Genomic DNA, 17027 nt, shown 5'->3' with positions numbered 1-17027 from the left:
TGACAAATAGTTAGTAGAAGAAGTTTTTTTTTTTTTTTTTTTTTTTTTTTTTGTTGTTGTTTTTTTTTTTAAATAAATGTAATGCTGGCCTTTTCAATACACAAATATAATCTCTTTCTTTCATGATAAACTCCTTCCTCACCCCTCTCTGCTTCCGCAAAATCAGAGAAATTCTATGGTATTCTATATATTTCAACTTCTTTTAACTTATTCCCACTAAGACTTTGTATTTATAAAATACAAATTACATCAAATGTCACTTTTATATCTGACTCCCCAAGACAGTTTGTCAGTGTGGGGAGGTATGACCCTCCCTCAGATAGAAAAACAAAGAAAAATAACTGAATTTTCATTGGGTGTTGTGGTATAGTATTATTAGTATATCTTCATGTATGTAAAGCAAGATGAGACAAAAAAGTTTTCACAAAATATTACTGTTCCATTCTTTCTGTTGTTCCAAATAGTGTGCAATCTATGGTAAGAGAAGGAGAGCAGTCTATCAGTACTTTAACTTACATTCTTGTTCTAAGGCACTGTATGAAAACCTAATGTCATCTGGATATCGTAGCAGTCCTTAACATATAATTATGTGAGACCAACATTACTTGATCAAAGTAAAAAAGCAAGCTCTTATTTTATTTATAAGCCATCTGCCACAAACCATTATCAATTACTTAGGCCCTAAGTTACAGTTTCCATTTTAATAGTTCTATTAGTGTTTGGGTGGTTACTATGAAGATTACTCAATAAACATTGTCCAGAAAAAGCTAGATACTTTTAATGCATTATCCTCTGGAATGTCTATTAAACAATAACACTGAACCTTCTGACAGTTTTATTTCTGAGAATGTTATAACGTTATTATGCATCCCACCAGTAATTCTGCATTACTGAAAACTCCTGTGCAATGTAATGAGTCTTACCAAAAGCAGATGCAGCCAAATTAATAACAAGGACATCAATGCCCTACAGAAACCATACAGTGGGAGGGGTGGGATGGGGGGAAAAGAATGCAGAAAATAATTATGTTTCACTTTTGCAACAAAAAATAACTGAAATAAGAGACAGTAATATAAAGATTTGAAAATGCAAATATAAAAAGTAGATTCACTGAAAAGATTATTTCATCATACAGTATATACTGTTTAATGGAGTCTCTGGACAGATTGAATGTAACTTAATTATAGGACGAAGGGGTTCTAAAAAAATTTCTTAAACCCCTAAATTTTCTTCAATGTACTTCTGTAAATAGGTTTCTGCATGTCACATTTTCTGGGAGGCCACCCTGCAAGGATCCTTTTATCACCTGTTAAATGTATGCTATTCCTCTTAACTAACCACAAAGAAAGCTCAGTCTAAGGTTCAGTACACTTAATACAATGCTTACAAAGAAGGGAAGGCTTCAGATAAAACTCAGTGCTTAGCCGTAATGACCCTGGTAAATGTTAGTTTCCTGCAATAAAAATAATAGGTGAAATCTTGGCCTATTGAAGTCAATGGCAAAATTCCCATTTTAGCAGGTACAGTATTGCAACCAATAAATCTACTTGAACAAATTAAAAGAAATGGGTGAAAGAATGAAGAGGAATTAATGTAACAAAATACATTATTTCAGAGCTTGTTTTACTCTCCTTTGCTTGAGTGAATAGCTCCTGATACTCCTGAGATGTGCTCACAGAAACTATTGTTGCAGTGTACTGAACACCAAATATTTACAAAATATTATTTAAAATTTAATGAGCAATTTTGAAACAGGAAAATCAGCTCTGTTGTTACAATGAGTCAGTCCCTGATTCAACCAGAGACTGTTTTAGGGGTGAGTAACCAAGGGCAATTGCCTAAGACTGAATACCACGGGGAGTGTGTTAAACTACAATAATTAAAAGTACATGTTATCCAGTATGCCTCAATCTATGCCTGTGTTCTTGCTAGTCAAAACCTGCTCAGGCTCCACACAGATGAAGCTGAGTAATGTGAGTAAAATAACAGGCAAATTTTTTTTTTGCCTTTTTATATTTATATCTCTGTGTTTCTTTACATTTATGTGTGAAAATACCTAATTTCTGATTTCTGATGTGTAATAAGTGTAGCCATCATATTTTTGTAGGGGTTTTTCCAGGTATCCTTTACACACATGCACCACGTGGCCCATGTACAGCAAGGCAGTTTCAGAAAGATGTGGTCTAAGAAATCAGGCACTGTACAGCCATACCACAAACATGCTATGGTCCTGTCTGGAAACAAAAGATGTTGGATGGGAGGAAATGTATGTGTTGGTACCCCATCATGGCCAATACTGTGATTTGAGAGCCCTGTTTCATAAGGATGTGAGAGCTCTGACTCTTTCAGGTGTTCCAGTACCTGGACCAAAATATGGAGAAGGACAACCATCCAGTTTGTGGGGCTCCTTTAGAGACATTATTTGCAACCAAAGGACAGTTTGGGAAAAAAAAAAAAAAAAAAAAAATACTGGTTAGAAACCAACAAGAATCCAAGGGTAGCTAAAAATATGTCATCTGATATGAAAGAAATAAACAAGAAAAATACTTCTGAACAGAAAAACATTGTGTCAAAATGTAATGGATCTGTAAAATCTTCATTAAACTAACTTAATATCTTTAACATCTCACAGAAATAAACTAAACAGAGCAGTAAACTTACATTGGTAGTGGAAAATACTGACATCTATTGCAGGCATTGTTTTGCAATATGATTTTTCTTAGCTGTTAAATCTCATTTTAATACTTATCAGATTATTCAACAAGAATTTTTCCCCACCACTTAAAACACTCTGCAGGTTTCCAGCTCATAGCAGTTACCTAGCAATTCACGCAAATGTTTTTGTTGTCTGAAACTGTAGGGCATCTACTTTGGTTTTGACCATCATTGGTATTAAGTGCTTCTCCAAACTGGAGTAAATAAGCAAACAAACAAAACATCAACAAATGTCTTATGCAGAAAATATTTTACATTGTCGCAGTGTTCTTTCTTTGCAAAAATGTTTATAAAACCAGTAGGAGTCGCACATAAATGATCAAATCTGTAATAAAGCTTTTGTCAGCTCAGCTCATGTGGCTCATCAGAACATCTAACAGTAGTCACCCCTAAGCACAGGTATTCTTATAGATAGGATGATAATAGACCTTCTCATTAATCACACTGTATATCTGACTCTTTCTCCTTTCTTCAGTCTTTAAATAAACTCCATCTGGTTCTTACTATTTAGCTGTGCAGCTTACCTTTCATAATAAATCACGCTTACTGCTGCAGAGCAGGTCCAATGTGATTAAAATTATTACAGTTGTTACTTAAGTCTGGAATCAGCTAACAATAAAAAACACGATCAGCCACAAAATGAAACTGAGAACAAAATCTTCACTGTGTGTAAATGAGATGGATTCCAGCTGATTTCAGTGGAGGGTATTGAAAACAACGTTCTGGGCCACCTTCCTCTATGTTAATACTTTATGGAGCACATCAAGCAAGATACCAGAACATTGCTTGTATGAGAAAGAAACAATCTCATCATATTGTAGACTAGTCCTGGGCTTCTGGTCTGCTGTGGCAGGGTGAGGACCTAGGTAGCTACAAGGGAATGACCCTGCCTATTTTAATTTAAACAAACTAAAACAAACAGTTCCCCTCTCTCTGGGGTGCCCAGTTTATTTAGAAGGCCCTAATTCAGATTCTGTTCAACATACTGCAAATGCAAGCTAAACAGTACCAAGACAACAGAAGCAAAGAGGCAAAACAGCTTTCTATGTGTTTTGGTCTTCCTTTTTTATTTCCATGGCAGTGTCTCCATGCCTTTACAATTTTTTGGTCACAGCTAAACTAAGCTGCATTCATTACTGAGCTTGTAAAACTTTGTGAGGATTTAACCCAATTAAAAAAAATCACACTGCTGAATGACTGTGAGATAGGAACAATCCAGGGGAGGTAGGATATGGTAGGACCTCTTCCAGGAAGGACTCACATGTAAACTATGATGTACAACTAGGACCTGGCATTTCCCTGTGGTGTGCTTTGTTCTTTTAGGAGTTTATTTTGGAGCTGCTATGACATCTCTACCACAAATGCTCACAACATGCTCTGCAACCTCAGCACAGGCGGAGGCAGGCAGGGCCTGCTCCAGCTCATGCCAGCAGGATATGATGCCTGGTAAAACACCGGGACTCTGTGACTGGAAGGGGCTACCCAGATAGTCAGGCCCCTACCCCAACAGTCACAGGGTCAGCTGAGACTTGGGGTCCCCTTGAAAACGTTGACATTTCTCCTTTGGACAAGAATGCCAGCTATGCACCCTTATGTCACCAGAATGCCTAAACAGGTAAAAATACCACAGTACAACCTTTTCTCTTTTACAGCTTGAGAACTACATTGTGGAAAACATGAAATCGGAGATGGTGCAGCTGCAGCAGAATGCGGTGCAAAACCACACCGCCACCATGCTCGAGATAGGGACCAGCCTCCTCACCCAGACAGCAGAGCAGACGAGAAAACTCACGGATGTTGAAACTCAGGTATGTTCCCAGAGTGGTTTTCTAAAAGCTGTTAATTGCAGAGAACTTTTCCCATTCTCTTTCTTTTCCAATGCATCACCACACAAAACATTTCAACACAGGGCTCCAAGAAACATACACACTCTGTTTCTTGGTACCAACAACAGTGATGACTGACCCTTGTTGTGTGTCTTTCTTTTGATTTCTATTTGGTTAGTATATTTAGCTCTCTGTGTGCAAGGCAGGCAGGATTGTCCAGGACACTAAATCAGCATTTGATTTCAAATAAAAAGCTCTGCTACCAACTGTGAATAACACAAGTGTCAAGCTAAATAACAAGTTTCAGGCTAAAACAGAACCTTTGATCTCCATTGTTGTTTGATTCTTTCAATATTAGTAGAAATTTTGGGGTTTTTTTCTGCAAGATGTTTCCAGCTATTTGAAAAGTAGTGTATGTCTGCAGCTTTTACACTGTGAAGAGAAGGACAACCATCAGCTTCTTTATAAAACACTGTGTATTTGATATTGCTGTAAAATTATATAACATCACATGAATTTAAAGAGCCATCTCCATATGATTCCTAACACTAAAATTACTACTGTGATTGAAGTGACAAGCACATCACTGTCACAACACAGAGTACAATTTCATACTGGGCTTACTGCAAACACATGTACTGCTTTTTACCTTTTGAATTATTTTATCAATTTAAGATGCATATTTGTTTTCCTTATTTTTGTTGACTTCCTCTTGGTCTTCATAGCATGTGGTATATTACCAGCTGGACTGTACTTGCTGTTCATTTAGAACAGGAGACTTAAAGTATTGCATCTATTTGGTTTGTTCTAATACCATATGTACATCTTGAAAGATTGTATTTTGTGTTCTGATGTCCTTACATTTACAATATCATTACCAATTTTTTACATAATCGCATTACAGTACACTGAGAAACAACAGTAATTATAAAAGGCAGATACATTTACATGTGTTCCCTGCATCTTTTTTCTACGTTTTGGTTAATAGATCAGCGTTCATTTACAAATGTGATCTCAAATATCTACAGTTTCTAAAGCATAGTATATTATGAAAATGATGGGGAAAATCTTTAATTCAGTATCAAGTGAATAGCTAAATGGAAACATAAGAGGTGAAGACCTATTGGCTGTAGTATATGTTTAATAAAGAAAAAGGAGGTGTAGGAACTCTTATATTCCGAAAGACCTACCTAGATGTAAGTGTTGAGTAGTCATTCACAGTTTCCTCCTTTAAGCAGGTAAGGGACAAAATGTGCCTTGTCTCTGTCTTACTTTTCCTTTGAGGAACCACTTCACGGTAGAGGTATCACTGACAATTGCATGAAGGAACAGATTACTTCCTCCTTCTATACCTATTGCTGAAGAATTTAAGGATGTTCAAGATATCAGTTGCAGTATTTGTTCTGACTTTCAGCTCAGTGTTGGTATTTCCTACCTCCCCTCTTTCAGCAGTATGAAAAAGTCCTGGTAGCCCCTGGCTCTACCATCAATCAGAAAAGAGTGGTGCAGGTGGCTCAAGAAAGTGAAAAGAGACTTCTCTTGGTAGTCATGGAGGTAGCCAGATGCATGGCAGAGAGGTGAAGGTCTGTAGGGTACAAGGAGGAGAAAGGCATGCCAGGATCTCATGCCTGTGATAAGAAATACTCATAACAGGCTAAGGAGGAGTCCCAAGGACTGAACATATAGACTCCACCTCCTTAAAATCTCACTGACCCATCCCAAAATCGGATCCATCCAAAATCCCACTGATTCCCTTTAGGCTTTCTTCTCTACCTGAAGCTCTATTGATGTTTCATAGTCTGCTCCACAGATGTATCCTTTTTGGTAATGTGTTGGTGCTTTCCTGCCTTCTTACCACTTGCCCACCTTTGTAACACACCTTCAATTTCTGCCAGGTCCTTCTGAAACTCTGGTGATGCTTTCTGACACTTCCAAATGTGTCCATCTCAAACAACATAACAGCTGCATATGGATTTCCAAATTTTTCAACCTCTGTACCCTTAAAAAAAAGGACAACTCAAGTTGCTCTGTAAACATCAACAGTTTCAAACAAAAATAAGGCACTGGATTGAGTTTGAGAGCCATTCTCTTTGCTTTACGTTCTGTAACAAATTCTTATGCATGCATGAGAAAATGTTACCATATAATCCTTTGTTGATACTGATAAATGTCCTTCCAAAAAAGGTCTGATAGGTTCCATTAAAGAGGCATCATTTTCAGTTCCAGAAGTGACTGGATCTCAGTTGTTGTGTGCACATGTATCTATAAAAATTATCTACACGCACTCCTTCAGACACTGTGTAATGCATGATGTTATCCCAACAAAATTAATTAACATTATTTAATATTATTGCTTTAATTCTTGAAAGCATTGTTATTTCAACTTCTGAAATTTTTTTTGTTAGAATCTATTCTCTTTCATCTAGTGAAAAGTCTTCTTTCAATCTGATGTACTTAGTAAAACTTGTGCTATTGATACAGACCACCACTACAGTGAAAGACAATTGCATAAAACAATGCTTAGGATCACAGCCTTCATCTTGATCTGTGTAAAACTGCAAGTAGTGATAACATAAGCAGACATCAGACTTCTGCCAATGGTGCAAAATAGAGACTCAATGGAAAGCTACAGTAGGAGATCTATTTACAAAACAGTGGATGCAACACTTTGGTGTCAGTCCAAGTATTCTTGCAGTCTTCTGGTTTAAGCTTTGTAGGAATGCAGGTTTGTGGCATGCCTCTTGTTCTTTCCACTGAAATGAAGTTCATTTGGCAGTCACCTTTCCCTTTTCTGCAGGCCTAGTATAATTCTACAGTAAACAGGGTGCTAGAATATCAGCTGGTACATATCAGTGTAGCTTGATTGAGTTCATTTGCACCAGCTGAGCAGCTGAGGTTAAAAAAGGGATTTAGAAACAATTTTTGACAAATCTTCAAATGAAATGGTTGCATTATGTTGCTATAACAAACATAACCAGACCAATATAAACATTAATTGTTTTGATTTATCCTTAAGGTGCTAAATCAAACATCCAGACTTGAAATTCAGCTACTGGAAAATTCACTGTCAACATACAAGCTAGAAAAACAGTTGCTACAGCAGACACATGAAATCCTAAAAATTCATGAGAAAAACAGGTAAGAATGAGTAGTTTGTCTATTATACTCTTTTTCCCTTTATCACAAAGTGGTCTGTGCATGCTTTGTTCTAAAGAACTGATGAAATGGAAGAAGTAAATATGTTAAGTGGAAAATATCTGTGATCTTTATGAAATGGCTAAAAGAACTAGGATGTGAACTTACACTGTGTTAGCTTCTGTATGATAAATGTAAGTTGATTTTTGTCACTCTCCATGTTCACTGTGAGTTTATATTGCAGTTTGCTTCATGACAACTTAGTCATATGATCCATTTCTGCTACTGAAAAGCATAGGAGTAACTTCTATGAGAACTTTCCAGGAGAAAAATATAAATTATGATATTATCAACTACCTTAAAGTGCATAAGAAACAGAAAAGCTTCAGTAGTTAATATTTCTAGTTTTAATGGATGCAAAGATTTAGCATGTAGAAGGATCTCTTTGTCTTTGGACTCAATAATATACAGCATACTTGGAGCCATGCCCCATTTAAAGAATAAGTAAAGGGTAAACATTTGTATTTTATGTTGAAATTGAAGAAAAAACTATTTAGCAGCACATAACGTTTTAAGCAGTGAAGTGAGAGTGAACGAGATGTTCTAGTGTTATCCCTTTTTGTGGTACACAGGGATTCGGTACCTGAAGTCATTGGATTTAGCAATCCAGTATCTCAGAGAATTTGTGGTGGGGTGGCCTTGTCCAGCTGCCAGATACCCACTCATTTGCTCTCTCACTCCACCTCATTAGCAGGACAGAGGAAGAAAATATGATGAAAAAGCTTGCAGTCGAGATAAAGATGGAGAGATCACGTAACGGTTACTGTCATACACAAAACAGCCTTATTTATTGTCAATTAATAACAGTGTAGGATGGTGAGAAATAAAAACAAAACAAAAAAGACCTTTCCCCTCTACCACCCCTTCTTCCTAGGATCAGCTTCACTCCTGATTCTTCTACCTCCTCCCCCCACCAAGCAGTGCAGGGATTGTGGTCAGTTCACAACACTTTGCTTCTCCTTCTTCCTCATGCTCTTTCCCTTCTCCAGCATGGATCTTTCCCATGGGCTGCAGTCCTTAAGGATAAGATTGCTCCATTGTGGGCTTTCCATAGATGGGATCTTCCTCCTGGACACTCCCACCATGGGGTCCTCCATGGGAAATACCTCCTCCACCATGGTCGTTTCCCATGGGTTTCAGGGGAATCTCTGCTCCAGTGCCTCCTTCACTCCTTTTCTGACCCGAGTGTCTTCAGCATTGTTTCTCTCACTTTATTTTCTTCACTCCTCACACTGTCACGGGGTGTTTTTATGGGATGTTTTCCCCAAAGTGCAACCGTCTTGGCTGACAGGGTCAACAGTGTGTCCATTGGAGCTGGCTGGAAGCAGCCCTGGCCCCTCCTCACAGAGGCTGCCCCTGCAGCCCCCACTGCCAGCACCTGGGCACCTGCACTCAGTACAGTGGGTAAAGCCATTTTACTTCTTGGCTGCCCTTCTAGAGAACTAAGCTCATATTCCTGCCTCTGTAACACCAAGGTTTAAGCAGAGAGGACAGACAGTGCTTTCATTCCTCAGCTTCACTCTCAGCTCCCTTCTAGAAAGAACAACTGTGAGGTAAATCTGACTAGGACTAAGATTTCTATTTCCTGTATCTGCATTTGACACTGAAATAAGGCAAACAACTTTAAAAGTGGGGTAGTTACTGAACCTTCCTCTACAGTCTTTAGAAGACTGTTTAGCAAAAAAGGCAGCATGAGTCTGGTCCTGCTGGTCAGGAATCGGCAACTGTGGTGGTTATACATAAGAAAGACTAACAACAGTGGGCATTGAGCTACTGGGTTAAGAGGGCAAAGAACCAGATAATGCTGAAAAATAGAAAATATTGTTACAAAGAAATGTGTTTTCTAAGTGTATCTAGTTGCAAAGCTGGTCAAATAATATACCATTATTCCTACTGGTGAGGAAACCAATTTAATATATTTCATCTAACAACTGTTTATAACCAGTAATTCCATCTGATGTTATTCTGGAGAAGTTGGATTACATTGGAAACTCTTGAACTCCACAGATTTCCCTTGACTAATTTGAAATATGAATAAATTAGTGTCAGATTAACTTTGACTTCAACCAGGTCAAAATTAAATATTCATCTAAGCTGTGTACATAGGCTCTCCCTGTAGTCTAAGGAGAGTGCAGGCATATGCAGGAGGTAGTTCATTCTAAATATTAAAAAAACCTATTTCAATTTGGGATTAATTCAAGCATTAGATAAGTATATAAATACTTGTATTTTTATATGCTGCAATCTGCTTAGAAACAAAATTTTATTGGCTGCTCAAGAGACTGAGTCTTGTGTACCTGAAAATCTGAATTTATTTATTTATCTTAGCAATGTGTCAGGGTGTAAAGCCTTCATGTCAGTAAACAAGTAAATTTTACTTAAACTGACCTTTGACTTGGCTGACATTATGATGAAATGACCTGTGACATGACAAAATGGTCAAATGAAATCAATTAAGTGTGTGTCAAGTTCACTATGGGACAATCTTAGTGATCTCAGCAGATACTAGATTTCTGGACATGCCAATGATTTTATCTTGCTTAACTTTAAACAGTACTTATAGATTACCTACCAGGCTATGTTCAGTAGTTATTTGCAGTTAAAATGTCCTCATCCTTGTGCATATCACTTTCACATCAAGAAAAGAGACAAGACTTTTTTTATCAAAGTTGCTTACATTGACTGTAAATTTTTTTGGAAAGGGGTTTCTTCTGCAGTAGGTGTACACCACAGTGGGAACGGGTGTAGGAATTATTATGATTGCAAAAGTAATCAAAACAGATGGTGTATTGTGGGTGGATCATTTCTCCCTCTGTGATAAAATTCCCTCTATATAAAATAAAAATAATGATTTTAATCACTTTCAAAGAACTGGATTTTGGATTAAAGTAATGCAAAATTTTATAGTAATAATAAGTGATCATTGATGTAGTACAGTAACTTGTATATTATCCTTAAATAAAATGAACACTGCCTATCAACAGGGGACCAATGCATGTTCTTTAGACTAGAAATATATCTATTCTTGGCCTTTCTCTTTACTTCCTGCCTTTGCTGGGAAGAGTGGCCAATTTTTTTCTTTTTATCCCACTGAAGTGAAAAATATTCTATGGCATGAGCAGAGTCACATTTGCCCCAGAATCATGTTTCTATTGAGTGCTTTCATGCCGTAAATAATTTAGTTTTGTGGGCTCCCACCCACTATAATGTAAATGGTGGTTTCTTCCATTACCATTTTTTCTCCCACAAGAGCTTTCTATAAACTATTTAGATTTATTCTTGAGAGATTTCCCTGCTTAAATGACTTTATGAGCCTCCATTTTTTTCCAGAGTGTACCAACTACATTTAACTTATTGTGCGCCATGTATTTTAATATGCAAATGTGAAAACAACTTTTTATTTACTCAAATGAAACAAATGAAAAATGTAATGGAATTCTGGATCTTGAGCAATAAATAGTGGAAGTGAAATTTATATTTAAATCCAACTTGAATTTGCAGACAATTAAACTAGATGATTAACTCATTCAGTACAACTGTTGTATTCTATGACATATAAGGACTCGAATGATTCTTGAATTCCCATCTGATTGTACGAAACATGGGGAAAGACAGTATGTCTGAAAAGTTTTATTTACGGGTTTTGCATATACTAAAAAGATCAACCTAGATTTTTCACTACACTTTTGTCATTCCAGTGGAATTTTCTTATCACTGGTATAAAAATACAGGCTTACTAGTGCTAAGTGACCAGTTGCTTTACTGGCCTTGAGAAATATGGGGACACATATTTTTATATTTCCTTAAACTTGTCGGACAATGTGATACCACCAAAGTAAGTATGAATGGTCAGCACCTAACAATATAGGGAAAATTTCATTCATGTAAAAGCAAGTACAAATAAGCTGTTTTGATGAGAAAATACTGTTCTTGCGTTCAAAAGTAAGCATTTAAATTCTCTACCTGTTTGTCTTCCCATACATACATAACACAAGAAAACCACATGTATATGGCCAAAAAATTTTTTCTAGTCTGATGTTACTTATCTTTATTTATTGAATAGCTTAACAAATAAATGTTTTTATCTGTATTTTTAATAAATCCAGATTTAAAAAAATATTATAATGCAAAAGATGTCCGTCTCTAAGATCTTGTCTGTAGCCTGTTTTCACATGTCTAAACTGAGGCCTCTGAAAATAAAGATTAAAAAATCTCTTAAACCACTGTGGTCTGGAATAGATTAGTGAATAAACTACCTACCTTATAAGGCAGATTGTCTAAACCAGAATTTCCTTCCTCCCCAGAGAGCTTCCAGAGTATTTTCTATATGTTCTACTTCATCACCTTTCAGAATGACAACAGCTTTCACTGGAAGTATTTCTTTGACTTCTGTATGGACCTTCTACCCTCTCCAGCATTATCAGAGAGCTTTTTCTGAATCAGCTGGAAACAGCACAGTTGCACTGAGGCATCCCACTGGCTTATATCCTGTCAAAGTTAACACATCATTTGTTTAGTTGAAATTAGATTCCTAGCCTCAGCAAGATAAGTAGATTAGACATTGAGACACAGCTAACCTTTAACAAAATTGAGTTTCTCTGAGTTGGGGGTGGGGTGGTGTGTTTGTTTTTAGTTGAACTGCCTTCTAGATAATTACTGCAAAGAGTTATTGTCCAATGGATAATATTTGTATTTATCCATGTTAACATCAACATTTCACAACAGTTTCTTCACAATTTCATTCTGTTGACTAAATGTCTGATTTTTTTCCCCAAAATTGAAGACTACAATTATAGAAATACATATATATATATATATATATATGTATGTGTGTGTGTGTGTTTATATACATGCATATATATATGATGCTTCTAGTGAATGGTGATTTATTTTTATTGTGAGTATTGCAGTTCCCATGACTGCTTCAGTTGTCTAGGTCAGGAATGTTTTCAAACATACAGGAATTCCAAACATATAGGAAATGTATAGGAAGTTCAAATGTATACAAAACATACAGTAAACTCACTGTAAAAAAGAGCCCCTTATTACATAATGTCCATAACATGTCACCAGAAAGTGTTATAAAAGAATGTTGTTATATAACAATTTCAATTAACCTTTTCAGATTATTGGATTAATTGCTATAGAGACAACCTTCTTTTTGTTTTCTTTAATATTTTATGTCAGCAATAGTCATTAATGAAAACCAGTAGAAATATTTTCATTTTAATTCTGTCTTTACAATGCCTCTTTAAAACATTGAGAAAGTATCTTTACCAAGCACTCAGCAAAGTTATTTATTCATGGTATTTGTCTATTATAAATTGTCTGATGTCACAAGGAAAAAAAGAGAGAACAGAGCAGTCTTGTAACTGTTAAAAAAAAAAATAAATCTAAAATCTTTGTAATTGGTTTCAACCTGTTTCAAGATTTTTTTATGAGGTGTCCAGCACTTAAAAAAAAAAAAAAAAAAAAAAAAAAAAAAAAAAAAAAAAAGCTATAATAAATATGAATGTAACAATACAAGTGATATTTCTGGCCACACTGGAGTCAAAGACCATGAGAGCAGCTTTTCTCATGCTGTTGAAGGATTTCTTCCTTTTGGAACAGGCCAGTGGAAATCCCCAATCTATGTGAATTTTTTGCTTTTGTTCATTTGGAACTTTGACCAAAGGTTTAAAATGCGATGTCTTGAATTTCTCCCAGGAATACAGGGAGCGGTTCTATCCTCAGGACTTATTCTCATCTATTGTAGATTTATGGATATAGAAAGATGATTGCATAAATGCATTTGCATTCCTTAAAATGGCTTAGTTTTGCAGTTTATAACAGAACTTTCAATCTACATAGAAAACTGCAAAGGAATCAAGCGCTATGACACTCCCATCTTTCTACCACATGTGCTTGACACTACTCATAAATATTAGGATGTATTATTACTAAAGCTGTAAAACATATGCTTGCTGTCTGTCTCCATAGATGCCAAACTGGGAAGCTCTAAACATTTTCAGCCTCTTCCTTCTTGCTTGACACTGCCAGTGTTGCTACAAATAAGACTGTCAACACCATGGGATCCTCTACTATGGTCTTAAGAAGGCTATGGTGGGAAACAAATAATGTCATGCACAAATTTTGGCTGTCAAAGGTTCTTTTACATGAAATCATTCAGATAGGAAAATCTTTTAGATGTGGACATCCAAAGAGGATGTGGAATTAGGGAAATGCCCTGTACTGGACTAGGATATGGACAAAGATAAAGGGAACTTTTTTTGTGTTCACTTACCTTTTAACTATAAAGAAATGTTCTGACTTCCAGAATGACATCTCTTACCTTGATAATGAACAATATTTTTGATGGACTGTAAGATGTCAGACTGGGATGTGGCCACACTTAACATCCATTTTATCACAGACTGCCCAGAGCCCACCTTGTTCCCAAGTGCATTGATATAGCTTGTGGTCTAGCAAAGAAGTTAAAATCTAGTGTCAGAAGGAGCATTTTAATAATTTCTGTAAAAAAGTGGACAGAACTGATAAAATTCAAATAGAACTTTTTTTTTAACAGTATTTTATGACTAAAACCAGTTCCATCAGAACATTTTCAACCACTTCTGCCTTTCTAAATTAACTAGTCTGACCTTCTCCATAACAAAGCTCAGACTTCCACGTAAATATTCTCAAAAAAAATTCATGAGTCTAGACTATAAAGGCATCATGTTTAATGTTAGAGTTCAAGTGATGAAAAAAATCAGCTAGAGATCTGATAAGGTGTTAAAATAATTTATCATCTTTGGCTTCAAAATCTGTATTTCATTTCAGATTGAAACTTTCTGTCATCTGATTCCAGTCCACTGAATCTTGTTATGCTTTCGTTACTAATTAATGAGCCTTTTAGAATGAGATATGTTCTCCTTTGAGTTTGGGACCTCATGAAAAAGTGTTTTCCCTTCCCGTCTTCTCTTTTTCTCCCCCTTTACCCAGATCCTTCGGGTTTTCACAGAACTAGATATGTTGATATCACAAAGTGTATTTTCTTCAGTATTTTTGTAAGTTCCACATTTATAACACTTCAGAAAAAGAGATTTGATGTTTGGTTTCTTTTAGTTAAAAAAAAAAAAAAAAAAGGTTTTATATTACTCTAGCTTGTACAGCAAATCCAGGGCCTGAATTTAATCTTTGCATTGTTATGATTTGTAACAGCTCCTATTAAGTCTCTGTGATATCTAGTAGAAACAACTCCATATGGATTTTATTACATTCTTCAGTTAGGTTAAATGACCTGAAATTATGCAGGCATTTTGCCACTGATCTATTATCCAGAAGTAAAAACAAAGGTGTGGAGAGAGTGCAAATAAATAAAACCTAAGACTGAACAGGAAGCAGTTTGTTGGCAAGTTTGTAACCACCACCAGTTGGTTTGTGGGCATGAGCAACACCTCTTTTGGCATATACAGTAGAATTACTGCACAAAAAGTAACACAGGGCTTGAATTAATTTCTTTATCTAATATTAATACATTATTTCTGCTAAACACTCACTACAACATCAAAGCCATGGCCCAAAAAACTTCTTGTTCACTGTTGACAGATATTAGCTGTCCTTTATATCTACAACTCCTCTTCTAGATATAACCTGATATGCTTTGATCTTTGTAAATTGTACACTTAACTTGGATAATAGAAAAATAATATTAATCATAATAAAGTCTTTCCATACATGTGTAAAATTATTTATAAAAATTGATGTAAGCAGGTCATGTAGTATGATGCACAACAGTTTTCTGTCTGAGGAGCCTTTTGTGGAACCAGAAAAGGGGAGGGAGGAATATATCTGGACTCAAGGAAAACAAGAGAATCCTATCTTAAAATAAAAATTTCTGATTTATCTTTTGGGGAAACAGTACTATTCTTAATGTAAAAGCATATACCACTCATCTGGCACACAAGTTCTTTCCCAGCTTCACTGACCACATCAAATAATACTTTTAATATGGGTTCCATATCCCTTGATAGTACCTCATAGCTCCTAATGCTTATCTTCCATTCAGTGGCAAGGATCTTCACAAACTCTTCCTTAGTTTACCGCTGATTTTTGTCTCTTATATGGACACGTCCATACTACCAATGATGTCCCCTTCAATGCCCTGCTCTTCTCCTTCCTTTGCCTACCTTAGGCTTTTCTGCCTGAACGTCTACATAGAAATGTGTTACTGGCCCTGTGCTCGTGCACTTGGATGGGTATAACAGCTAGATATGTGCTCCTGTGGATTTTAAGCACTACAGCATGCAAATATCACAACTTTGAGATCAGTTATGTTTGGCTGTTTGACAGACAAAATCAGTGGGCTGAATTAGTAGATATGATATTTTTAAAATAAATTATTTATGTACTGAATTCTATGGTGAATAATAAAATAGTTATGTTTTCTTTATTCATAAGTTGGCATGAAATCATATCTACTATTTTTTAAATTTCATTTTAGTTTACTTGAGCACAGAATTTTAGAAATGGAAGAAAGGCATAAAGAGGAACTGGACACTTTGAAGGAGGAAAAAGAGAACCTACAGAGCTTGGTCACAAGACAAAGCTACATAATCCAAGAACTAGAGAAGCAGTTAAACAAGGCAACAAGCAATAACAGTGTACTGCAGAAACAGCAGCTTGAATTGATGGATACGGTTCACACTCTAATCACCCTCTGTTCCAAGGAAGGAGGTAAGAATATAGCATTTTCAAATATTAGAAGTACTAGGAAATTTCTTCTGAAGTCAGTCCTCAATTTTTGAAAAGGCAGAACTTAACGATCTAATTCCAAGAAAGAAAAATACATTATAACTGAGGACAAAAAAGCTGATGAGAACCCACACTTCAAATAAGGTTCAGACAGTGCTGAGCTGACCTTTGTGCTACCAATCATATTTGATTTTTTGAATTTAATGTCACTGAGATGTTGTACCTTGACCATAGCTGTTGTAGGCCACAATTCCCCTGACTTCACATCAGCAATACTGATTGTTCCTTTGAGGTCTGTCTCCTTCCTTTGTGAGTACTCCAACCAAACATGGATGTTAACTTTGTAGATGCCTATATCTAATTTACCCTAGATGTCCTTTACAATCAATGGAGAGAACAGGGTACTAGATGAAGGAAAGTAACCCATAATATTATACATATATATGGGTTATAATGTTGTTGAACTGGGTTGTATGTACTTATGGTGTTGTAGACATCCAAAAGATGAATCTATTCCCTTGAATGAGATTTTATTTATAATAAGGGATCATTTTTTCT

At 36.0% G+C, this 17027-nt stretch overlaps 1 protein-coding gene across 1 annotated transcript in view; it reads left to right on the top strand.

The window, feature by feature from the left end:
- ANGPT1 (angiopoietin 1) overlaps positions 1 to 17027 on the top strand; it is a 167921-nt gene that overhangs the window by 75227 nt on the left and 75667 nt on the right. The window contains exons 2-4 of the mRNA XM_026843655.1: positions 4368 to 4523; positions 7558 to 7679; positions 16219 to 16451. Of these exons, the coding sequence (XP_026699456.1) occupies positions 4368 to 4523; positions 7558 to 7679; positions 16219 to 16451 (511 nt within the window). The remainder of the gene's footprint in view (positions 1 to 4367; positions 4524 to 7557; positions 7680 to 16218; positions 16452 to 17027) is intronic.

Source organism: Athene cunicularia (genome assembly GCF_003259725.1).
Source record: "Athene cunicularia isolate RWA chromosome 2 unlocalized genomic scaffold, athCun1 chr2_part1, whole genome shotgun sequence".
NCBI lineage: Eukaryota > Metazoa > Chordata > Aves > Strigiformes > Strigidae > Athene > Athene cunicularia.
The sequence above is the reverse complement of the archived record's forward strand: the minus strand, read 5'-3'. Positions and strand labels throughout refer to the sequence as shown.